At 42.1% G+C, this 26694-nt stretch overlaps 1 protein-coding gene across 3 annotated transcripts; it reads right to left on the bottom strand.

The window, feature by feature from the left end:
- Positions 1-763: 763 nt before the first annotated feature.
- CNOT9 (CCR4-NOT transcription complex subunit 9) lies at positions 764-26673 on the bottom strand. Of its 3 annotated transcripts, none has more exons than XM_089520389.1 (8): positions 26380-26673; positions 11001-11180; positions 10477-10592; positions 7555-7604; positions 6480-6589; positions 5491-5589; positions 3018-3108; positions 764-2428 (listed from the first exon to the last, which is right to left on the bottom strand). In XM_089520389.1, exons 1-8 carry the CDS (start codon positions 26401-26403, stop codon positions 2253-2255), a joined length of 846 nt encoding a protein of 281 aa, XP_089376515.1. In that variant the 5' UTR covers positions 26404-26673; the 3' UTR covers positions 764-2252. The 3 variants fall into 3 exon arrangements, with proteins under 3 accessions (XP_089376515.1, XP_089376513.1, XP_089376514.1); XM_089520387.1 differs by having other exon boundaries at positions 7555-7664; positions 26380-26667; XM_089520388.1 differs by having other exon boundaries at positions 764-2421; positions 3017-3108; positions 7555-7664; positions 26380-26661.
- Positions 26674-26694: the final 21 nt, after the last annotated feature.

The following is a 26694-nucleotide window of genomic DNA, read 5'->3' as shown; positions in this document are numbered from 1 at the left end:
TACTGAACATTTCCTATTACCATCCAAGCTGAAAAATAAACCCAGGCACACTGCAGTCCAATCCAAGCCTATCTAAGATGTTAGTCCCAGTCAGTTCAACTGAATTTAGCAGCATTTACGTGAGCACAGCACTGCAATCCTACATGGCCATCATAATAGAAAAAAACAGAATCAAATTAAATTAACAGTCTGGAAAAACACAAGAGTAGCCAAAGGCATTTCAAGTCCATCAAATGAATATTGTTTGTATTTGTACTTCCAGATCTGGAAGTATCTAATATTCAGTGCAATCTGTTCTAATGTCACGTAGCCCAGTTTAACAGAGTATTAGAAAGAAAGACTGTTTTAAATTATGAATGCAAGCAGGCATTATGCTCCTGAACCATTATGCTCCTGAACCATGTCAGATGAAAGCCTTCCTGAAGCACTAAGTTACAGAGGCAGACTCCACCTTGGTTTTCCATACACATTGTATGCGTGAGCCTCAGACCCATAGATCTGCTTATTTATGTTGCATCCCACTAACTTAGGATACTAAGTGCTAACCATTTAAGTTAGGACAAAACACCTACTCATCCACATCTACCTCTTGAGAGTTTTCATTGAGCAAAAGGCATAGCTCTTTTGTTATCTAGAGAGGAAGTGCAATATTGCCCCTCAGTGGCAAAATATTTTCTGGGAACATTTCTATGTGTGTAATATATACACAATCCCCTCCCTGCCCTCTTGCCAAAGCATTATTTTAAGTCAAGGAAGATCCAGGTTCATTTGGCTTATTTTTTATTCAAGTTACAAAACAGAAGCAGTTGGTAAAGTCCACTCAAGGCAGGGATGGAAAAACAAGGCTGTTATAAAACTGGGAGCCGCTGTAACAGCAAAAGCAGTCCACATAGAGAGGGAAGAGTTAAGACACTCCTGGCATGGCCTGGCCAGCCATCAGCAAAGGAAAAAAAACGGGGAAAAGAGAAAACAGGTTCTTACCCAAAGCTGCAACAGGTGCTGAGGCTAAGGGATCCAGCAAGGGAACAGAAGCCACCTGCTCCCAGTGGTGCTGTGCAATGGACAAACAGCCTGGATGAGTCGGGGCTTCCACACTCAACACATACACACTCCATTCACTTCTTTTACTCAATGGGCAGGGGAAAGACTGCCTCTACATAATCCATAATGACTCCTCTGCCATACACCTACAAATGTTGGTGGAGGGGGGGGGGGAGAGGATAAAGAGCATGAGAGCCCTTGCAATTGCAGCCACTGTGCTTCCCAACAGCAGCCAGCAAGGCTAAATACCTGCAGCATTTCCTGGCTGCCTGAAATAGCTCTTGGTCCCTGTCTGTTCTGCTGAGCCCTAGGGTTGCCTTATTAACCAGTGGCACTGGCTGCAATGAAGTGGGAAGCCACAAAGTTTGCTGGTTCATAAGCTGTGGCATCCACACAACAAGCTTCCCTCCCCAATCCCGCAGAAGAGTTTGACTGTTAAAGGAATGTTTTGGCAGCATTCTGGCTCATAGTGACTAGGAGGTTAGTGGAGGTGGATCAATGGAAGATTTGACACTGGTTCAAATATAGTCACAGAGGCAGGAATTGTTCTACTGTATGGACAAAGGAATACAATCCAGGAAGTCAGTGCTTTCTGACATACAAGGAACAATCCCTTAAGAGGCGAGGATGATTACATATATTACTGCCCCCACCCAATCTTCACAGACTGAAAATTCTAAGAGCCCAGGCCACAGTGGCTGAACTTATCGAAAGAATGAATTAGGGAATTCCTCTTATGAAAGCATAATTTCCAGTGGTGACGAGGAAAATAGGCCTCTTCTGCTTAGAGCTAGATGCAGCTCAAAAGGTACTCCTAAGAGGGTCAAATTACTAGACCAACCTTTATTGAACTTACATGTAAACACTGAACAACAAGGAATCTGAGGAACACTTCCCAAGCCTGCCACATTGAATCAGACAGGGAGAGATGCTGCTGGCAGCAACAATGCCCAGCTTGGTGCTCAACTGAACAGCACAACAAAGCCCATACACTAAAAGAGGGCTTGTCTGTCCCAAACTGTGTTTGCTGGTGTCATAATCCTCAGAGGCATGGTGAAAAGTTGCTATAGAAAGGGCCTGCCGTCCGGGTAGCTTTTCACAGTCCAAGGAGCTGCCCACACATGCCTGACAGGATCTGGAAGAGGTCATTGGTTCCTGGCTCTCTGTAAACCTGAGCTGTTTCCTCCTGGGTTCCGCCACCTCCTTGGCTGTCACTGTGGAGGAAGGGGGATGCCCCTGGGATCGGTGACCTGGCCTTCTTGCAGATTCTTGACCAGCTGTGCCAGCCAACGCTTGGTGGTGGTGTCATCTTTCAGAACCTGGGCAAAGGTGGTATCTTTCAGCTGGTCAGGAAGGCACTGCCTGAGGGCTTCCCGTGCCCTACATCAAGAGACAAGAAAGAGGGGGGCCAACAAATAAACTCACATGGACAAGAGGGGAGCAAGCCCCCCTCCTGAAAACATGATTACAGCCACTGTCCTTCATGTCAGAATCATTTACACAAACCAACAAGATCTCACTGAAATTCAAAAGAGTAAAGCACAAAAGGAAAGAGATTTGGGGCTGACAATATATTCAATCATATTTGCAATTTGAGGATGTGGGGAGAAGAGAAGCATACACACTCCCTATATAGAACTTGCAATCCAAGCTCCTGAGCTGTATGAAAGAAAGAGGGTATTATCAGGAGGTACTACGTTCTAAGTCTGAAGAATCAGATCTCACTTGGATGCATTCACCATGCAAATTGTCTGTGAGGTAGTCCAAAGGACTCAGCTGACCTTAAACTGCTGGTATTTACTGTGATGAGAGAATCACCACTAGATTCTGTTTGACATTTGCTGTGGGGACATAAAAGGATTCAAATGCATATCCTGGCACTCCAAAGTACAACTATGCTTAGTTCCAAAGGGCAGCACCAATCTCCAGCCCCCACCCCTACCAAAAGACCCATAGAAACTTTTAAGATGTCTACCTTGGATTATCAGAAAGGCGAAGGTAACAACGGACCACATGTTTCAGCAGCCTGGCAGAAGGCTCTTTCGAAAGCTGCAGGACCATTTTACCCTAGGTTAAAAACAGAAATCGTAAAAAGGAAACATTATCCCTCTGTCTTTTAACCTCTTTAATTTCAGTTGTAAATCTTCTGGGGCAGCAAAATGCTTTCTGTTTATATGAAGCATTCAAAACACTATGGATGCTGATTGAACTATAGAAACAAGAGTATTTCAAAAGAGCAATAATTCCACTGCTTCCTAGATAGAGCAATGGCAAAGTAATGAATCGCTCTCCTGTCCTCCATTTACACATGAAATGCTGACAAAAACAAAGGAGATGCAAGAACCCAAGACTTCTCAGATTGCTCTTCTTGCCAGTTTTCCAGGCCAATATGAAAGAAGAGGCAACTTAGCAACTGGGGGACTAGTTTAGAATCTAGAAGGAATCCTTTAGGTCTCTCAGGGTATGAGCTTTCCTGTCTACACTTGTAACAAACCTATCTCCCCAGGGACTAGGAGAAAAGATAACAAGACACAAAGGAATTACTATTAGTTTGATACAGCAATCAAGCTATTCATCACCACAAATCACTATGCCAAATGCTAAACTGAATAATTTAGACCATGATCCTAAAGAGAGACAGAGCTACCTGAGCTGTCTACAATTGGTAAATTAAAAACAAAGCCAGTAAATAGCAATTAAGACCTTACTATCCCAGCCCTTGTTTAATTGGCTTTTTTTAGCTGCCGCATCACACCGTTGACTCATGTTCAACTTGAGGAGTTCACATAGACCACAAGTTGAACATGAGCCAACAGTGTGATGTGGCAGCTAAAAAGGTCAATGAAATTTTAGGTTGCATCAATAAAAGTATAGTGTCTAGATCAAGAGAAGTAATAGTGCCACTATATTCTGCTTTGGTCAGGCTCCACCTGGAATATTGTGTCCAGTTCTGGGCACCACAATTCAAAATGGACACTGAGAAACTGGAGCGTGTCAAAAGGAGGGCGACTAAAATGGTAAAGGGTCTGGAAACCATGTCCTATGAGGAACAACTTAGGGAGTTGGGGATGTTTAGCCTGGAGAAAAGGAGGTTAAGAGGTGATATGATAGTCCTGTTTAAATATTTGGATGTCATATTGAGGAGGGAGCAAGCTTGTTTTCTGCTGCTCCAGAGAACAGGACCCGGAACAATGGATGCAAGCTACAGGAAAAGGGATTCCACCTCAACATTAGGAGGAACTTCCTGACAGTAACGGCTATTTGACAGTGGAACACACTCCCTCCGACTGTGGTGGAGTCTCCTTCTTTGGAGGTCTTTAAGCAGAGGTGAGATGGCCATCTGTCGGGGATGATTTGAATGAGATTTCCTGCATGGCAGGGTGTTGGACTGGATGGCCCTTCTGGTCTCTACGATTCTATAAGTCTAATACTACAATGGACCTTATAGCACTTGTGAGTATAAGAAAAAAACTATATATTCCAACAGGACAATGTCATGCCTTTTAAAGAATAATGCACTCAGTGTGTTCCAATGCAGTTATATACTTGATCCAGCAAATAACACCCAGCCACTGGGATTTCATTTGATGTTTTCGTAGTGAAGAGGTGAGCAATTTTAAATGAGAGTGGGTTGCCTTGTTGGCCGCAGGAATTGTTGCCAATGGGGCCTTCAAAAAAGGTTGAGTGGTATATATACAGTATCTGCATATGTTTATAGCTTTCTTGAATTTTTACCTTACTATAGGTTATGCCCTACTATAATGATGCCTGGTCATGCATTCTTAGTGCATACAAAATGTTCAGCACTTAAGATTCTAGTAACTTGTAGCAACTAGAGCACAGTATCCTGAAAATCAAGTGGAATGTCTGGAAGGTAGGGAGTGTCTATACTATAGCTCACCCTAAGAAACATTGTCAACATAACCAGTCTGTTCTTCAGATGATGGAGACCCACAGGGTCCCTGAAAATGGAAGTTTTCACTGAATTGTCTTTTGGCAAAATTGTGTGACATTGTGGTCTTACTCTGAATCACTCTTTCACAATTTGTTCCTTAAGAGTAGCAATTTAATGAATCTGGTCTTGCTGTATGATTAATTTTCTTCTACAGGTACCTAAACTGCACTCCCCACATGTTGTTCTAAATATAATTTAGTCCTCCCCCCCCCTGCAATCTATGTTAGAGAGCCAGCGGGATATAGTGGTTTGAGTGCTGCACTATGACTCTGGAGACCAGGTTCGATTCCTGTTTGGCTATGAAACTCACTGGTGACTTTGGACAAAGTCCTCTCAGCCTCAGGGGAAAGCATAGATAATTCCCCTCTGAACAAATCATGACAAGAAAACCCCCCGATAGGGTTGTCTTAGGTAGCCATATTGACTTGACTTGAAGGAACACAACACACAACCTATGTTAAGCTACCAAGCCCTTTGCAAGGAATGCAGCATACCAATATCATTGCAACATGAGAAAATCTTTCGTAAGTCTGACAGATGTAAGCCAGTCCCGTATCATCCAATAGGATTTTCTGTAGAATAAAGGTAGCAACCTGTAAGACAGAAGAGGAAAGGGTTGAACAAGTGTTTGGACTGTGTAGGGCTAACATTAAAACTATGAGAAGAAACTGGAAATTATGCAGCTAAATACAAACCTCATGCTATACCATGGTTTGGAAATATGAGGTTTTCCATATGTTGTTGGACTGCAACTCCTAGTATTCTTCACCACCGGCTATGCTGACTAGGGCTGTTCAAAGTTACAGTCCAACAGCATTTGAAGATCCACACAATTACCATCCTTATGTTACACAATGACAAGAGCAAAAGGTACAGCAACTATGTACCTTTTGCCAGAGATAAACTAAAACTTTTTTTGTTAAACTTCAAATGAGAAGGAATTAAGCTTCAAGTATTCTGAAAATGTTGGCAAGTCATCTATTAAGAAAACTCAGTAACCTAAATAAAATATGAGAAACACCTGAAGAAGATTCTAGGGCTACAATGATAATGGGAGTGAGTGGGGGAAATGTTCAGGATTTCATAAAACACACAGGTAAACTGTACGCTTTTCATGTAACTGATACTGAAGACTGCACCTGCAGAACAACTGCTCCTTTTTCAAGTAAGTGCTGGAAGAATGTCAGTTAGGAACTGCAGTGTACTCAGATGCTGCAACAAGAATAAGAACAACACCTCAAAAAAGAAATAATACAAAAAGGGAATTAACATCTGTTATGCTGCTTTACTCTCAAAGCCTCCTTTCATTAAAAGGAGGCAATGAATCATGAAAATTTGAAGCAGATACATCTGCAATCACTCCCCAGAAAGAGCCCAACAACTATTGATGGAGAACTGTCTGCTGCATGCAAGAACATGTTGAACTGGAAAGTGAAAACGCAGCCAATGAGGAAGAACCACATTATTACACTAAAAGCACTACCGTTTTGGAAAGTTCACTGCCAGACTCCATGATGCGTAAGCACAAAGGGATAATTTCAGTCGTCAATAAGAAGTTAATTACTTCTTGCTCATCTGTCTTCACCAGGGCCCCTTCAAAAACACAAGCAAAAACAACAGAGAATAGCTACATATTGGCAAAAAAAGAAGAAGCTGAAGGAGCCACTAGAGATAACAAAAAAATCAATAAATTATTTCATAATAAAATGGGTAATAGAACAGCAGTCCAGTTATATTCAAATGTTTGCTCTTAATTAAGCCTAAATAAATGCTCATGCCCTTGTCTGCTCAAAGTGAGGCATTAATTACAATATTTCCCCTGAAGCACTGCTCAATGAATCCATTTCTGCATTAGCAAAGTCAGGAAGAGAAACTGGAATTGAGCAGATGGGGTTAATACTAAAGATCCAGTAGCGTACTTTTAATTCATTCTTCCTCTCTACATGAATTCTCCTTTGCTACTGAACTATGTGAGGATCCTATCGCATCGGGTAAAAAGCTAGCTTATCTTTCCTGAATTGAATTCTAATTTGGGAGGCAGCCGGGTCCTATCATATGTAAATCACCGCCGAAACCACCACCCACATACAGCCCAGATGTAGCCTGGGTTGAAGCTGCACCCAGCTGGCCCCTTTCCAAATAGCTTCCAAATCTAAAAAATGGCTGCCAAAGCATTTCTGGGGACCTGGACTGTATCCGGGTGGCGGTTTCGGCAGCGATTTACATACGATAGGACCTGGCTGCCTCATGAATTAGAATTAAGTTCAGGAAAGGTAAGCCAGCTTTTTTATTCCATGCAATAATCTTCTGAGACTCAGAGCTACAGAATGTAGCATTTGGACACATTATTTTGCTAATAACTCAGGTCTTTCCCAAAGTAGTGCTAACCTAACCTAGTAACTTACGTACTGGATTACAATTTCTTTTCGGGCTAGGAGTGATGAGATTTGCAGGACAATGCCTTTTTCTGCCCTGTCCTATGGACTGATGAATCTCACCCATTTCCTGTTTCTTAAAATGGAGGTCTTATCATTCTCATCATTAGAGGAGGTGCTTACCGATTACTCCAAGACTTGTGAGTCGCAGGTACTCAAAGGGACGAGTCTTACTGACAGTATGCAAGAAGGGATACAAGAAGAGAGGGATATGAGCAGCAAGGAAGGCTGACCTATACAAGAAAGGGGAAAATAATTGGCAAACAAACCAATACAAGAAAGATACAATCTGCTAGTCTAACAGTCTGGAGCTGTATAATGTTTAGGCAGGTAGTTCCTCTGTAATACTCTTAATGTATCACAGAATATTGTGCCTTGGGTAGCATAAAGGGAAAATGTCTAATAGCTGAGGAAATGCACTCACATCCAAGTCAACTGGAAAAACAACTCTGCTCCTTGTTGCACCAACATAGTTATAACAATATATTTATTTTGTAATGTTTAAGCTGCAGCCAATGATTATTACTCATAAATGTTTATTAGCAAGATCCCACAAGCCACTATGCCACCAGTAAATTACAACTGAAGTCTACTTATGTGCCGTCAGTTCTCTACACTTCTACAAGGGCAGCCCATAGCTCATTATTAGGTAAGTGATTTGCATGCAGAAACTTTTCTGTCCTTATATAGATTGTGCTTTATTACTGTCAGCAATACCAAACATCTCCTCCTCTTTTACAAATGTATTCCACATGCATCTGAGGAAGTAGACTCAAGTCTAAGAAAGGTCATATTACCAACTTCTATCTTTCAGTTAGTCCCGAAGGTGCTGCAAGATCCCTTTGCATACTCTTAACTCCATCATCCCTCAATATGAACTATTTACTAGATTTTTCTACATTAAATCACTTCTCTAGTTATTCAAATCTCTGGCAAGACTCATCTTGCTAAGATGCTCTTGCCTCAGTCCTCATTCCAATAAAAAAGACTAAGCATGTATCACTGCGGCCTGTTACAGACTGCCAAAATAAAGCTGCTTCGGGTCTCTTTGGAGGTATGCTATTTAAATGATGCATGGGTCCTAAGAGTCCGGAGGTTGTGCCAAAGCCACACCCATTCCTAAGCACTGGAGTGCAGCTTTGGTGCAGCTTCCGGATTCTTAGGAAGCATGCATCATTTAAACAGCATACCTCCAAAGAGATCCGAAGCAGCTTTATTTTGGCAGTCTGTAACAGGCCCGCATTTGCTCACAATCATCCTGTCCTGTTTTCTTCTTCCCTCAAACTCCATTTATTCTGTTTTCCTAACTTCTCTTCTACCACCCAATAAAAGTGTAGATTATATGTTCCTTGAGGCACAGATTTGTTACAGCTTCTTTGAGACAGTAGCGATTACTATATCTGGCTATCTCATGTAACTGAGGTTTCCAGTAGTTTGCTTTATTCATTTTTTATGGCAGTAATTACAAAGATATAACAATCATTACTTTCTCAGAGAAACAGGACAGAGCAGGAATGGGGAGGCACTAGTCTACAGAATGTATTGTTCCACTTTGTGTCCTCCCCAACCCAGCCCTGTGCAACAGTCCTGCTTTAAGAAAAGCTCCTACCTGAGCCAATGAGAGTGTTTTCACTCACATCTAATTGCCAGGGGATTGAATGAAACATAATCTTTGTCAAACTTGCATCTTAAGAGGGAATATTTACAGTTCCTCTCTTCACATATTATGAGCTCAACAAAGGTTACATCCTCTGATAGGATACTTTACATGATAAAGAAGCCTCCATTTATTTCAATGAGAAGCTATTCCCACTCCAAAGTCCAACCCTTATTACAAAGTTCCTTTTGGAAATTAACCAACCAAGAATTACAGCCAGCCCTTGTTGTTTGTGGACTTGCTATTCGCAATGGTGCCATGTGCATGTGGCTGTACCACCATTAGGGTCAGTCCCCAGTGATGGTGTGAATGCTGCCACACCATCACTGGGGACAACAGGGGCTGTCCCTAAGGGTAGCATGGCCATATGCATACGCCACCATTGGGGACAACAAAACTTGAGCATCCGCAGATTTTGGTATGGGGGGGATCTTTGCTGATGGATTCCAATTGTAATCAGTAACCACTGCTTAGAGAAATGTGGTAGCTTAGTGGTTAAGATGCCAGTTCTGACAATCAAAACAACATAAGGTTGGTAGTTCAAGGCCCGAGTGCTGCATGATGGGGTGAGCTCTTGTCACTAGACCCAGCTTTTGCCAACCCAACAGCCTGAAAGCATGCAAATGCAAATAGATAAATAGGTACCACTTCGGTGGAAAGGTAACAGCTTTTGGTGCAGTCATGCTGGCCACATGATCAACAGAGCTGTCCTCGGACAAAGCTAGCTCTTTGGCTTAGTAACGGAGATGAGCACTGCCCCTACAATCAGTTACAACTAGACATTCATGTTAAGGAACTACCTTTACCTTTAAACCACTGCTTCCTCCCTCTCTATATTTTTACCCTGTATCGTGTTATATCTTATCAAGATCATAAACTTGAGTAGAGGAATTGTCATACTGTTTCCTGAATGTATATTTAGTTGTGTATTCCTGCATGGCAGGGGGTTGGAACAGATGGGCATTGCATCCCTTCCAACTCTCTAATTCTATGATATACTTCTAACCTACTCTGGGAGTCTTTTTTGCTATAGGATGCTATACGGATGTAATAAACAAACACACAAACAAATCCTTCTCTCTATGGTGCCATTTAAAATGCAGTTCTGATGCTATTTGGACTATGGGTCTGGGAGATCAAGGTCCAATTCCCAACTTGGCCATGGAAATCCACTTTGTGACCTTCAACGAGTCACACACTCTCAGCCCTAGAAACTCCATGATAGGGTCAACCATAAGCTGGAAACAACTTGAAAGCACACAAAAATAACAAAAACAGCTACAAGTAAAACATACCATTACTATCATTTGTCCAATATGGACATAAACCTCACTAGCAGTGTTAAAGTTATCCTTTCCCCAAAAATCAACACACACAAACATATAAACCTGGTTTCTGGATGTGATGCAACACATTGTAGAAGTGCCAAAGCATTGCAGACTCTGTTGGACTGATGAGCTGTCAAAGTTGGTGGATTTATAGAAGGGTAGATATTTACGATTTCCTACAGAAAAGATAAAACAGGACATGTTTGTGTAAAAACATTTTCACACTTCAACACTCTGATGATCAACACAGTTGTCAAATTCTCCTACTAATTATCTATGACTGATTCACGTCTCATTCTGATAGAATTTCTGTCCACATATTAAGTGCACAGTGACAGTCACAAAAGCTGAAAGAATTTAGTAGAGGAACTAAAATACAGATGCCCTAATCATTTACTACAGCACTATTTTTAAATATGCAGGCTGTGAATCTGTGTCCAATTGGGATGGCCCATGTTCTTTGTTGCCATTTCCCCAATACTCAAGGCTCCAGTCCTGTTTGTGAACATGTATGACTAACCAAATGATTCACTAAAAATACGATCTGGCAGGCTATTTTTAGACAAAAGAGATGTCCTACCTACCTGTAAGAGAGCTGCAATTGTACCAAAGGAGTGCCATAGCATTGGAGCAAGATCAGGGACAGACTCTCGTTTTTTACTTAGCTCCAGCAATGCATTCTCACGAGTCTCAGGGCTAGAAAGCTCATTGATCCATTGATAAATTTTCTCTCGATCAACCTGAGCAAGTGCCGTTGGCACAGGCTATAAAGAGACAGAAGTAATTTAAGTAAATGTGTTCTTTTTAATTCTAGTAAAACCAGAATGACAAACAGTTATTAATAGGACTTCACAAAAGGGGAAAAAACATCATGAAGATCAATTAGCATGCAATTCCAAGTAAATATGGATGAGACTTAATTCTCAATTACTCTAATGGGGCTTACTTTAATATTGCTATGCACAGGATTGTATCTTGTAGGCACAGTATCAGAAGGAGAAAGAGAATATTACAGCAGATGAACACAGACTTCTAAGAGGGACTTAATTCAGCCATCTGAATGTAATTTTGATTGTGCAGCTCTAGTGAATATATATGGGAAGTATTCTTTTTATTTTTTATTTATTTATTTGATTTCTATCCCGCCTTTCTCCCCAAAGGGACCCAAGGTGGCTCATAAATAAAAATTCTAAAGACATATTACAATAAAACAATTTAAATTACCAACTAAAAACAATATAAAATTGTTGTTGTTGTTAGCTGCCCTCAAGTTGGTTCCGATTCATGCTGACCCTGTGGATAAGACATCTCTAAGAATCCCTATCCTCCACTGCCTTTCCCAGATCCTGCAAGTCTTTGCCTACACCCCACACACCGACTAAGTCTATCCATCAGGTTTGTGGTCTTCCTCTCTTTCTTCTACCATCTACCTTTCCTAGCATTATTGTTTTTTCTAGTGATCCATGCCTTCTCATGATGTGGCCAAAGTATGATAGTTTCAACTTGATCACTGTAGCTTCCAAGGGCAGCCCTGGTATGATCTGTTCAAGAACCCATTTGTTTGTCTTCTTGGCTGTCCATGGTATCCCAAGTACTCTTCTCCAACACATTTCAAATGAGTTGATTTTCTTTCTGTCTCCTTCCTTCACTATCCTGCTCTCACATCAGTACATGGTAATTGGGAATACAATGGCCTGAACGATTCTGATTTTAATGCTCAGTTGTATGTCTTTGCTCTTCAATATCTTTTCCAGTTCTTCCATAGCTGCCCTTCTCATTCCTAGTCTTCTTATTTCTAGACTGCATTCTCCATTCTGGTCAGTTTGATCCTAGATATGTGAATTCTTTAACTATTTCAATTTCCTCATTGCCTAGACTGAATCTGTGTATTTCTTCTGTGGTCATTATTTTTGTTTTCTTTATGTTCAGCATCAGACCTGCCTTTGCACTTTCATCTTTGACCTTCCTTATTAACTGTCCCAATTCCTGAAAGCCTTCTGCTAATATTATGCTGTCTGCATATCTTAGGTCAGTGGTGGTGAACCTATGGCATGGGTGCCAGAGGGGGCACTCAGAGCCCTCTCTGTGGGCAAAAGCGCCATTGCCCCAACACAGAGTTCACCAGAGTTAGTACCTAGAAAGCCAGAGGAATGTGGCACTTTGCAATAAATAAGTGGGTTTTGGCTTGCAGTTTGGGCACTCAATCTCTAAAAGGTTCACCATCACTGTCTTAGGTTGTTAATGTTGCTTCCTCCTATCTTCACTCCTCCTTTAAAACCACACTAAATCCATGATACCCCACCCTATATAACAACCACTTAAGCTATCCTGTGATTACACATCAAAAGCCTCCCTGAATAAAGCCATTTTTGCTGGCCAATGAAAGGCAAGCAAGGAGGGGGATCAGCCTTGCTTCTTGTGGAAGGGTATTCCAGAGGACAGGAGCAGCCACTGAGAAGGCTTTCTCTCGTGTCCTCACCAGGTGAGGGAAAGAAATACTTCCCCATAAGATCTTAGGGTTCTAGTAAGTCAACAATGTGTCCCTATCTCAGCAAGAGATTTTCATTACCACATGACAATGTGATATATATTAATGAACCTGGGGTGCTTTCAGGGCCCACTTGGGTCAAGATCAGAAGTAGCTTGGTAAGAGTCCACTCTTATTTTTTTATATATATCCTTCTCCTCCTCCTCCTCCTCAGGCAGCCAACTCTGATTTCAGCACTTGAAGCATCCCAGAAACTCCTTTAACATCCGGTGAAAGTAAACTCTTGCTTCACTGATGACAAGGTGGCAACAAAATCTCCCTAGACTATCAGACTAAAATGAGAGAAACTGAGAGAAGCCAAGGTAGTTGAGGAGTCAGCAAAATTTACATTGCATAATAAAAGGATGAAAAATAACTGAAGAGGCAATTACTATTCCTGTCACTGGCATGTGCAAGCAGACTGGAATACTATATATCTTTTAATCAACACTGCAAAAACTTTCTTGTGCATTAATCTGGCACAGATTCATGGGGAAAGAAATCTACAGAGTTATATTCTCAGTTTGCTGAGTCTCCTCTTATTCTGGGACACTGTTTTAGAAATGTTGGGGGTGGTTTTGCTGTGCTGTAGCCAAATAGTTCTTATCATGAAACTACTACTACTATTACTACTACAGTTTGTGCATATACTATTTCACTCACTCTCTCTCTCTCTAAAATAAAGACACTTATGGCAATATAGCTGCTGGTATCTGAAAAGTTATTTGAGCAGAAGTATTTGAGACAGAGAGGGCACAGTAAATAAGGAAAACAGCATGGCCATATTCTTTTCAAACGCTTTACAGAAATGCAGGCCACCACTTAAAAAAGGATAGGATTTTTTTTCTAAGATAATATTATATTCTTATTTACAGCACTATTTCTGAAAGTCGGAAACATTTCTTGCTTAATTTGGTCTTAAAATATGGGAAGGTAAGAAAAGTATTTTATAGCTACATCCAGGAAACCTCTGTTCATAATTATATCTGGATATATGAAAAGTGTATTTTTCATCTTTTTTCCAGTGGCAGAAGCTGTACTATATCTGCACACACACTCTAGCCATTAAATATCCACAAGAATTTTCAGGTGTGAACTATTCATAAAAAATTAATGTGTTAGATACTTAGACTACAATCTGTTACTAAATTACCTTAATATGGAAAAACTAAGTTGTTCATTATCTAGAGTAGCATACTAAGTGGAACAAAAATAACAAAATGCCTAAACATGAGCAATTCTGATGAGTGGAGCTAGTGAATATACTCTATTATATCTGACTGTGTCATCAAAGACCAGAATTAGATGCGAAAAAATGGGTATGAGACTGTAAATAGTAACTCCGTTTGAACTTTCTCTTAATCTCCCTTGTTATATGAAATAATGGAAAAATATGATGTAATGTTATTTTTTGTGTTTTAGTGGTCCTGTGCAACAGCAACCATTAGTAAAGTGACAAGGGCAATGTATTACATTATATCTTTTTATTACTAGATATTGCATGGATGTATTGACACAATAAGCCATGGAATTGCAAGAACCAAGGCTTACTGACTATACACAGTATACTGGTTTAAATCTCTGAATGATTGCATCATGCCACTGTAGCCCATTATGTGAAACAGGAGGAGGAACTTGGCACAAGACTGATTGTTTCAGCAACACCATAATCTTTATCACATCTACTTCCACCACCACTTGATGGATCTCACAGCACAGTGCTAAACCCCAGAGTTGTTGCTGGCTGGTATTACAGATAGGTGGAGGTGCCTCTCCAGCAATGGAGAAGTACCGTATATACTTGACCATAAGTCGACTTCATGTACAAGTTGGGGACAGGTTTTGGGGCCAAAATATTGGATTTTGATATGACCCATGGATAAGTTGAGGGTAAAACTTAGGGGCATGTAACAAAGGTTCTAATGATAAAGCCAAAGTAAACAATGCCAAAGAACTTACAAAATTCCAGAAGATACAATTTTGTACTCACTTTAAAGGCTGGATGAATGAGAGAATAGAGGGAGGTCAGTGCTTCCAGGATGGTTCCCTTTTTTAAAAATGAGAGTTAAGGTACAGTACCACATTGAACCCTGGATAAGTCAACTCAGGTTTTTTGGGTCAATTTTTCAACCTAAATTTCTACACTTATACATATACAGTATTTGATTGAAAGGAGTTACCCATGAAAAGCCCTATGGGTGCAGGGCCTAAATACTCTAAAGGAATCAGATCCTGTTTGATCTTTGAAGCTAAGTAGGCTAGCCCTTATTGGGTGGGAGACCACCGACGAATATCAGCGGATAGGACTGGCAAAGAATCCTATGGATTTCATGGGGTTGTCATAAGTCGACATGCCACTTGAAGGGACACACACACACAGATCTACCAATGGCAAAAGACCTCAAACAGAGGCATTATGTTCTACTGAGAAGGCTCCAGAATGTAGCTAGTACTTCCAGCTTCCTGTCACAAGGTCAGTGGGGACATTTAAGAAAAGGTTTGGTACAATATAAAGCCTAGTAAAACCATCGTCACCACTTTCCATCCTGGCCAGTATGAACTAGGCAGGCCTTTTGGCAGAAACAAATGATTCACCACTTCACTCTCTTCCAATCTCATCTTTCTTGGGAATGCTCTGTCCCTCACAAAATGCAAGCTAATCTAAACTAGCCTAGTAAAATTAATAAAAGTGTTTACAAATCTCTGTTTTACAGACAACAGGTCAGGTTTTAGAGTATTATTATTGAATATATTTTTGGGCTAAACAAGGATGACTTCCAATAAATATCACAGAGATATATAGTCCACAGTCAACTTAGCAAAAGCTCAGTATCCTATTTCAATGTCAATAATAATAATAATAATAATAATAATAATTTATTTATATTTCCTGCTTCTCCCAAGGGATCGAAGCAGGATTACAACAAGAAATACAGTAGTACAGTGTCTAAAATATCTGTCTAAAATACAATCTCTAAAACTAGCAATAAAATCAACAACTGGCCTTTTGACCTGGGGGTAAACCGTTCTTCTTTATAAAAGATCTGGGGGGGTAGGCTCGCCGGAAGAGCTCCGTCTTTAATGCCTTCTTAAAGGCATCTAAGGTAGATATGAGGCAGATGTCTACCGGAAGGTTGTTCCAAAGCATGGGGGCAGCAGCGGTATATGCTCTTAGGTGAGTAGTTGTTAATCTCACATTGGGATGGTCAAGTAAATTCTTATCAGTTGTTCTGAGAGTGTGGGGTGGATTGCATAGGGAGAGGCGTTCCCTCAAGTAACTCAGACCCAAGCCATGTAGGGCTTTAAAGGTAATGACCAACACTTTGTATTGCACCCGGAAACTAACTGGCAACTAGCGTAAAGATTTTAGAACAGGTGTTATATGGTCTAGTCTGGAAGTTCCAGTGACCAATCTGGCTGCTGCATTTTGAATTAGTTGAAGCTTCCGAACCTGGTACAAAGGTAGCCCCATGTAGAGCGCATTAGAGAAATCTAAACGGGAGATTACCAGTGCGTGTACCACTGTTTCAAGGTCCTTCCTGTACAGGTAAGGACGCAGTTGGCGTATCAGCCGAAGCTGGTACCAAGCACTCCTGGCCATCGCATCTACTTCAGATGACAACTGTACTGATGAGTCCAGGAGTACTCCCAGACTGCGGACTTTGTCCTTTAGGGGAAATGTGACCCCATCCAGGACAGGGTGGCAAATCTCTGTCCCTGGATCAGGAGAACCTATCACAAGTACCTCCGTGCAAGGGTGGGATGAAAACTTATCACAACTCTTTTGCTCATCATCCATGGGATATAAACATAAAAGGCAGCAAGAAATGTTTCCAGTGCTCTGGAAGTTGCTTTCTGTTGGTAGCCCCTCTCTTGATAAGACAGAATAGCAGAACGCTGAAAACATTGTCTTACAGCAGATGTTTTAACTTACCAGAATATATGGGCTGAAAGAGAAAAAGGGTGTCCTGACATGGTTTGGTCCTCTACATACAAAGGGAACATTGATTTTTCTGCCATCACCCATGCCACAGTAAGAATCACCACTGCTGCCACACCACACAGAATTCCCAATAATCCACCATCTCATTTGCAGTACAGTATATTCGTTATAGCACTGGATATTATCACTCATGAAAGTTTCCATTTTCCTAGCTATTGCATTGCCCAAAGTAGGAGTAGACAGACTTCAGAATTCCTGCTTTGTCTATTGTTTTTAACAGAGCTGAGGTTCACCAACTAGTACTAGATGCAAGAGTATTTGGGGGTGGAAGCAGATGAACACAGATGATTTGGAATGAAATCAATCACCTGCTGTGTGCACTTTAATGACCTACATTCCAAGTATAAATCTCAATTTGAAAAACTACAGGCCAGTAACTTTTTTAGAATGAGAGAAGTGAACTCAAAGTCCTTTCTACGTAAAAATCCATGCCTGGGCTTATCCTCAAACTTTGGTTTCAGTCATCTAATACTGGCCAGGGGCAGGATGGAATTTAGCTGTGGATGTTGTTAAAAACAATAGCTACCACAAACCTTTTGATCTCCTTTTTTCTCCCATTATCCCCCATCTTTATCTTTATTCTACCCAGACTTCCCTTGAAACTCTTATTTCATTTTAATCATTATTGTATATTAATGTTTTTAACTTCTTTTCTTGGTTTAATCTCCTTTTAGCATTTAATTATGTTTTATGACTGGGGGGAGGGATGGGGGTCTTGGAATTTTTCATGTATTCTCTTTTAACTGTATTTTGCTTTACTGTTGTAATCTGCTTGATTCCTAGAGATTAAGGGGATTATAAATAAATAAATAATTACTATTACTGCAGATCACTCAGAAACCTGCCACAATCTGCCCACCTCTGACAGAAGGCAGATGTACAGATGATTCAGAAAATAAAACCAACTGAATTTACTCTTTACTTTTTTCTTCTTACAAATTCAGCAGAACTGTAAAGGAGACTTGAAGTGAAAGGAATCCCTCTGCTTTTGGTAATTTATTAAGAGCAGCCAAAAACAACAAAAGCAGAAGAAACACACACTTTGTAAAACAGAAAAAAAAAATATTTATCTCATTTAGTTCTCAGTAGTGTCAAGCAAACAAAGCACCCATTCCCATACAAAGAACTGAGAAAGGGAAACTAGGATCAAGAATTACAACAATAACAACAGATTAAAATACAGCAACAAATAGACACATAACACAGTTAAAGAAGAAAAGGACTTTCCTATGCTGATAAATAATAAAGTACTAAGCCAACCCCAGCAGTTACCAAGAACCTCTGTGCTGGGTGAGGAGAATGTTTCACTGCTGGAAATGCACCTATCACAGGTAAGACCAGTGTTTATTTTCCCAGCAGTGAAAGGCTGAACATCCTGAGATGGGACATAGCAGAACACCCCAAATCAAGGGGTGGGAAAACTGCTAGTTTCTTAGGTATAAACTATCTGCTGAGTGTCCTCTTGTTGAATGAGGCTTTGGCAGAGACAAGGACACCCAACTTGCAGCACCTCACAAAGATGGAGCTGACTTCCAGAAAGCTGTGTGGCAGATGTCCACCAGAGAAAAGCCATATTGGCAAGTGCCACTGATGTAATTGGACTGCCAGTGGGGTGAGCAACAACATCCCCAAGTAACAAGGATCCTGAGGACTCATAGCATGAAGTGATGCAGGCTTTGAGCCATCTATTGAATAGGAAGACTTTACTATGGACTGTGGCTGGAAAAAAAAGGGGGAAAGAGAATCAGATGGAGGAGGGGTCCTCATCCTCTTTAGGTAAATCTGGAATATCCTGCATAGGTCCAAGGTATGCTTGACCTTCTCCAAGGTTTCTTGGTAGGAAAACAAAGATGGCGAAAAATAACTTCCTGATCCTGTGAAAGGAGAATTTATTTTGGAACAGAAGAACCAGAAGCAGACTCACTGAATTTGCACAAATGATGCCCGGTTCCTTACTGGCCAAAAAGTCTGTGAGAGCAGGTAACAACCATCAGAAGACTATTTTCCAGGGTAGGTATTTCAAGGTATTATTTACAAAGGTTTGATAGGTGATACCATCAAGGCATCTACAATTGTGGGTGGGTCCTGGAATGGGTAGCAAAGTGTAGTTGGCAGAAATTTTTAACATGAGGCTCTTGAGGAAATATACTTTCATGCTGATGAGAGAAAGACAAATCCCTTGCTTGTGAGGAAGAAGGGAAATTCTTGCCACAGTCGATCTCTGGGATTAATTAGTGAGACCATTCATTGAAAAAAGGAATTGCCTTATGTGCAGAGAACAGAATCTGACTTAGGACGCTTGCCAATATTAAAACAGAGAAGGTGGCAGCCACTTAGCCATGTTAAGCCACTGTTCTTGGTTCACAGGTAACATCTGAATATGATGGAAAACACCAAAATCTGGCCTAATATGCTCATTATCACCTAACTGTCCAGATCATTAACTGAAAGCCTAAGGCAGACTCAAAGCCAAGGTCTTTGAGCTAAAAGACACCAATATTCTGTTAAGTTTTGCTTTCATCTGCTGAAAAGGCTGCTATAGCCAATGTTTGTCAGGCTATTTGACCTGGAGTATCAGCAAGTGTTCTCCCCTCTCTTTTTCATATGTGCTAAGGACCAGCAGTATATTTGTGCCCATCAGCTACAAATTTTTTGCCCTCTGTCCTGGAAACTCACCAGGGACTAGCCCTAGTCTAGGGACCTTCTCTTTGACTAGAACCCATATACAGTGTGCCTGCCTCATACGCGGGTGCGCTATACGCGGCTTTCAGCACATGCTGAAAGCCGTGCGGGAGCATGCGGGGCACAAGGGACTGCGTGTCCCATTCGGATGAATGGGGTGCGCGCCCATGGCGCGCGTGCACCGCCACATGCATAAGCCCCAGTCACTTGATTGGGGCTTGAGCATGTGTGGTATTTGGCTTACGTGGGGGAGGGGGTCCAGAACGGATCCCCCACGTAAGCCAAGGGCGGATTGTACAAGATTAAAGGCATATCTGACTCACAGGACATAGAACTATGCTGGGTCTCACTGAGCCTTGAGATTGCTTACTTGTGTAAAATACACTAGTAGACTCTGCTGCCAATCAGAATGAAATCTGATCCCAACTAGCTGTATTAACTGCAGACACTCTTATCTTGTAAGCAATGTAGATCCACCACTTTTGAAAGAGGAAGGTTAATGCCTGACATCCCCAACAACAATTTTAGCCAGAATGGTGAGAGGGTCTTCACTGGATCATCTGCATATCTGTAAAAATAAGACTACTGTCATGATTAAGTTAACATGTACCCCCTGTAGACACCAGTGAGCCCATACAAATGTATGGATGCAGTCTGTATTAACAGGAACTATTAACTGTTATAGCTGACATTTATCTGAGGAAAAACTTGAGTAGCCACTTTAAAAAGCCCTCTAATTTCTTGCCAAAAGGTTATTATCATCCTGTTGCAAGACCTGAGTACACTCTATAATGGTTTGACTAAAGGCTCATGAAAAAACAAATAAAGGACTTGTTAAGGATATGCTTCTCTAATAGAACAGAAGAGGCAAATATTTGCTGAAGAAAGACAAACCCACAAGCATGTTATAAAATAGTAAATTTCACATATGGAACTGTACAGTACATTAAAAATGAACATGTGTGCGAATAGGGCATAATATAGTGGCCTGAATGCTGGGCCAAGACTCTGCCTAAATCCCTACTCAGTCATGGAAATCCACTGGCGACCCTAGGGAAGTCACAACCTCCCAGCCCCAGAATAAAAGAATGAAAAACTCTCTCGGAACGAATATTTCCAAGAAAACCTAGTCAGAAATGACTTGAAGGCACATAACAACCTGTGTGGTCAGAAAATGAAAGCAGGAAGGTGCTGCATGTTATGTTTCAGAGGAAGGAACTAGCAAAACCAGGTATTGAATTTTTTTTGTCTAAGAAAACCATATGAAATTCATTGGGTCACCATAAATTGCCTTGAAGGTGCATGCGTGTGCGCGCACACACACACACACAGACTAATCTTATAATAGAAGCAAATATTTAGTTATTGTGCCTGATCACCTGTAGAGAAGTACATTTCACTAAAATACAGGTTCCAGGAATTCTTGGACAACTATTAACTTTTTCAGAAAATTTGAACAATCAAGCTCTCCTAAGTCTAGGTCTGAATTCTAGTCAAATATCTGAAATCACAAAATCAAGGACCAGTGAAATAATAGGTCCATGTGAGGGAATTCACAACAACATGTACTTCTGCTGTTGTCCTTGGCCAGGCTTCTCAGAGTGTGAGGAGACAGAGAAAGGCAACTCCTTACAGAAGAAGAAACTGTTTGCTTCAGTGACTTCAGAAAAAGGAGTGCAGTGGAAAGTCCTCCTGGGATGGAATGAACTCCTTTGTCTAAGATTAGAAAATTCATAACGGTTTCTATTTGAGGAAAACCTTTCCTTAGGAAAAAGATTCTATATTTCTTACTCTCCTCCCCAGACAGGCAGCTCTCCTCTGGTGGGATGGCTGTTTCCTGCCTGGGAAATAATCTACTGGGATTCCCTTTTATTTGATACCAAGGACTTCGCTGTCCTTTCTACCCCTGGGAGGGACTGGGCTGGTACCATTAATCCCTTGTGCCCCGATTTAAATCCCCCTCAGAATGTACCATGGGGGGAGTGTTTTGGACTGTTGCCCAGTTTCAAATGATTTTCTGAGGTCCCCAGATGTATGTAAGCACTGTGGATCCAACTGAATCACTACTGGAGAAAGGGAATATTTCTCTTCTTGCTTGCTTGCAGACCTGAACTTTCAGAGCCTATGCTCTAGTATTGAAAATGAAAGGCATTAGGACTTGAACTAGTCATAAGAAAGGAAGCTTGCAACGGTTTGTTGATTCTGTGTCCTAGAGTGGAAGTGCTGTTTTGGATCTCCTTTGGCAACTACTGTGGCCAGAGGAAAAAATGCTAAGCCCAGAATGGAGACAGCAATGGAAGAACATGAGAGAGAAAAAGACTTCATGTGCCTGCTAAGGCTGGCTTCTTCCTCTGTTGAGTTGATTTTCAAGCATTTCTTCTGCCTTGGCATAAACAAGGGAAGAGACAAAAAGAAGCAGAACATTTGGGAGGTGGTTGGAAAAACTAGAATAAGTATCATTTACACACATGCTGGAAATAGCCCATTGAAGGCAAGGTTGTTCTAAAGTGCCCATACTATATGGAGTATGTTAACAGTAACCTCTTGTTGCAGAGAAGGGTTTGAACCCCTTGCCCACACTGCTGGGGGTTGCTTCTTTCCTCTTCTACTTGCAAGACAAAGCTACTGCTTTGTGCAGTAGCTTCTGTCAGGCAGCTGGAAGACTACTCTTGGATAGAAATGCTTGGGAGCCCTTTCTACTTGTGAGTAGCTCATGAGAAAGAGGCATTCCAACTATCTCTTCTGGCGAGTTTACCGACCCGACTTTGTATAAGGGTTTCATTAAATGAAATGAAATGCTCCACTTCCTTGACTATGTCTGTTATGCTGCTATGATTCTATGCAATTTGGTATTTTATTGATTGTATCTGTATTTGTATTTGATGTAATCGCGTCTCGATCTGCAGGGAGAGGCTGGAAATATAAATAAACTATTATTATTATTATCTATTGCTGTGTGACATTTGGAAGTAGAAAGGCTGGGAAGTCACACCTACTCATAAGAAAACACTACAGTACTTATTAGCTGGCAGGCTTGTGAATGGCAGCTCCTCATGAGCAAGAAAGTGCAGCAGCTGCAGTTACTCATGGGAAGAGATTATAGCAGCCCTATCTGGGATTATCCTCTATGGTAGAGGGGGAGAAAACCCAGGGCCCCAGTCTCACTCTTCAGAGAGTTGCCTCACTAAGTTCTCCAAGGGATGCTGCCTGGGAAGAGGGGATGTCCAGCATGATGGCAGTGGGTGCTTCCATGGCTGAAGCATGGCCTGCCTTTCTGCCCTGGGGTGAAGGAAGGAACTTCAGTCCCCTGACATGCCAGGACAGTTCCCTTCCCTTTGGTCTCTGTGGCATTAACAGCACAACTGCTGCTATCTTGCCCTCCACTTCATCCCTAACCTCTTAACAGGTCGGGCAATGGCAGTGCAAAGGAGCTGCAGAATGGAGAGATTTTCCCTCACTTACTAGCACTGCACAAATTCCCCCACTGGCAAGGCCCTGGACATGCCTGGACTAGCCTCTTCAGCCCACAAAGAATAGGCCATAGTGGGGAGAACCTCTCTATGTAAAAGGAAATTCCCACATGGGAGGGAGTGTCTCACTGAAGAAAAAGAGGAACATGGAGCCTTTTTTTTGCTGTTGTTGCTGCTGCTGTTGTAAGAAAGATCTTGTAAAGCGAAGAGGAGCAATAGAAAAACAGCACAACCTACAAGTGGTGAGGCAGGAATAAGGAGGACTGACTTTACCAGGGGTTGTTCTCACCAGAGAACATTCCTCAAAGGTCTGTATCATTCCTACCTATTGGGTGAGAGGGAGGAGCTAACCCATCTCAGGATCTTCAGTCTTTCGCTGGCAGGGAAAATTGTAATTTAAAAACCACCTGGATAGGCCTGCTAGAAGAGACTGGTCCTAAATGCTGTTTTAAATGCAGACAGCATATCCAGTTGTTGAATCTCTTCCTGCAGGTCATTCTACAATTTGGGGGTGAAAGAAAGAAAGAACAAATCCTCTGGGTGACAGTAGCTACTGTTTCCATCTGACTGAATCAAATGTCTCCAAAAAGACTTGAGTGTACAGGGCAGATGATAAGGGAGAAGATGATCCCATAGGTAACCTGTATCCAAACCATCTGGGGCTTTAAAGGTCACAATAAACATTTCGTATCTTGCCTGGAAATTTTATTGTTTCACATCTCCAGTCAACCCATTCAAACGCAGCATGGATATAAGCATAGCCTAAAGGCGTATGATTTTTTGAAAAAGTTATTAAAACTCACTTATTAAAACTTACTGTATATATTCATATATAAGTCTAGGAATTTTAGTCTAAAAATTGACCCCCCCCCAAAAAAAACAGAGCTGACTAATCCACGGGTCAATATAAGTGCTGTAATTTAACTCTTATTTTAAAAAAGGAACCATCTCCTGGTGAAAGGCAAGAATATAATCCGTCCTTGAAGCACTGATCCACCTCTACTCACTCATCCATTGAGCCTTTAGTGTGAACACTAACAATTGTGCCTGCTGGAATTTTCTAAGTTCTTTCACAGCTTTTCCATTTGCTTTATACTCCAAATCTTTGTTATATGACCCTACGTTTTACCCTCGACCTACCCATGGGTCATATCAAAGTCCATAATTTTGGCCCCAAAACCTGCCCTCGACTTATACATAAGGTTGACTTATAGTTGAGTTTATAAGAACAAGCAAAAGTAATGTAGAAGGGGAGGAGTATAATATGGCAAGAAGGTAGAAGCTATAGCAAATAGTGAAGGTAAATACGCTTTAGGAGAATTGAGCTCTTACTGACGGTTGGAGGAAGAACCTTCCACTGGAGCCTTTAAAAGAGTGCCTTCATTCCTGGCCATTTTGTTTTATCACCATCCCTTGTGTTCATTTTCTTAAAAACTTAGCATGACTTCTGGTCATTGCTAACATATTTTAAACAATGTTTATGAGTGACACTGATGTTACAATAGTATTCATTAACAAGTTTCAGAAGAAAGGCCTTACATTCTCCAAGGAGCCTCATTCCATTCTGCAGGACCTAAGTTCACAAGAGGAAGCTTCAAACACAGTGTTTAAGGAAAACCAATCCCTAACATGTGGCAATGCATGAAGCTGAGCTTTGAATCCTAGAAGACATGGACCAATGAGTGGTTGAGAGATGCAGGAATAGAAACGAAGTCATTAAAAGAAAAAGGCTCGGGTTTACATTCATAAATCTTTTGTTGTGAATTGCCCTTGAGTTGGCCTCAACTCATGGTGACCCTATGGATGAGACACCTCCAAATTCCTCTGTTCTTCACCATGCTACTCAGGTTTTGCAAACTCATGCCTGTGGTCTCCCTGATTGTGTCTAGCCATCTGGCGCAAGGTCTATCCTCCCTTTCTACAGTCCTCCACCTTTCCTAGCATTATTGTCTTTTCTAGAGAGTTCTGCCTTCTCATGATGTGGCCAAAGCATAACAGCCTCAGTTTTGTCATCCTTACCTCCAGGGAAATTTCAGGCTTTATCTGTTCTTGGACCTATCTGTTTGTCTTTTTGGCTGTCTACAGAATCCTCATCACTCTCCTCCAACAAATAACAAAGTTATTTTCTTCCTATCTGCACCAGTCACCTTTTTGTTGTCTGTTGTTTACTGCCGCCTGTGGATGAGACACCCCTATCTTCCACTTCTCTGCTTAGTTTCTGCAATCCCATGCTTACTCCCCCCGGCTGAGTCCATCTGTCTGGCATGCGACCTTCCTCTCTTCCTACTGTCTTCTACCTTTCCTAGCACTGCTGCTTTTTCCAATGAGTCCTTCCTTCTTATGATGCGGCCAAAGTACAACAGCTTCATTTTTGTCATCTTAGCTTCCAGGGAGATTTGAGGCTTGATCTGTTCAAGGACCCATTTGTTAGTCTTTTTGGCCGTCCAACGTATCACACGTCTCTCCTCCAACAAATGATGAGTTTATTTTCTTCCTATCTGCTTTCTTCTCTCCACTCATACTCACCTCTTAGAGCAGGCCTGAGAGGATGTGGAGCCGTTTCAAGGCTCCTCCACCGTCCAGCCTTCTCCTGAGGAGGAGGATGGGCAAATAATTGTCCTGGAAGGGTCCTCCGCTGCTTGGCTTTCTGGAGCTTCCTGACAGTGAGAGCTGTTTGACAGTGGGAGACACTTCCTTGGAGATTGTGGTGAATCTCCTTTGAACAGAGGCTGGGTGGCCATCTGTCACTGGGGGTGCTTTGACTGAGAGTTCCTGCATGGCAGAAGGGTTGGGCTGGGGGCCCTTCCAACTCTATGAGTCTAAGGTGGAAGAGGAGGATGACTTGCAGTGCTCCTCTGCTGCTTGGCTGTTCCCTTGAGGAAAGGGCCAGGCAGGCGAGGACGGAGTTAACGTTAATAATACTGATTACTATCAATTGATGGTTAATTATTGTTTTAATTAAAAGCTATCTGCGGCCGAAGAAGTCGGCCTGTGTTAACTCTGGGCCAGTCGTCCTCCTCCTCCCTGTCCTGGGGAAGGCTTTCCGTCCCACTCCTCCTCCCAGTCAAGTATGGAGGCTCCTTTTCAACGCGACGTCATCCAGGAGCCCTCCTCCCGCCCCGCGCCTCCTTCGCCCGAAGACCCTCCTTCGGGCCAAGGGAAGGGCGCTGCGCCTCTGCCTAGCACAGCCTTGGCGGGAAAATGGAGCCCCGGCCCCGCTCTCCCCACAAGGAGGCCCTCCCTCCCTCCCGCCCCTCCAGGGGGACCCGGCCTGGCCTTACCGCGGTCGTGGCCAAGCTGTGCATGGTCGAGGGGGCTCCTCCTCCGGAGCTCAGGGAGCCGCTTCTAACTCAGACGCCGCCATGATGGATCGAAGCAGAGGCCTCCTCTCTTCCACTTCCGCCCGCCAACCGCCAAAGCCGTGACCTTTGACCTCTCCTCCTCTAACTGGGCCTGGGCGGAAAGCACGCCCGAGGCGGCTGGGAGAGAGCGAGCGCGCATGCGCCTTGAGAACTCAACACTAGCAATAGGGGGAGGAAGGGGAGGGAAACCATTGCCAAGACGAACACAACACACCCGCGCGCGAAAGGTACTGA

The sequence above is a fragment of the Sceloporus occidentalis genome, unplaced genomic scaffold, assembly GCF_023333645.1.
Source record: "Sceloporus occidentalis isolate IW3139 unplaced genomic scaffold, rSceOcc1.0.p SCAF_4, whole genome shotgun sequence".
NCBI classification, from domain to species: domain Eukaryota; kingdom Metazoa; phylum Chordata; class Lepidosauria; order Squamata; family Phrynosomatidae; genus Sceloporus; species Sceloporus occidentalis.
The sequence above is the reverse complement of the archived record's forward strand: the minus strand, read 5'-3'. Positions and strand labels throughout refer to the sequence as shown.

Excerpts from the sequence above, each read along its gene's own strand:
- CNOT9 (XM_089520387.1), bottom strand. The coding sequence starts at position 26,403 with ATGCACAGCTTGGCCACGACCGCG. Across the intron at positions 5,590-6,479 it reads GCAGTGAACTTTCCAAAACG|GTTGCTACCTTTATTCTACA; the intron begins GTAGTGCTTTTA and ends TCTGTCTTACAG. Across the intron at positions 3,109-5,490 it reads CTCATGTTGCAATGATATTG|GGTAAAATGGTCCTGCAGCT; the intron begins GTATGCTGCATT and ends TTTTTAACCTAG.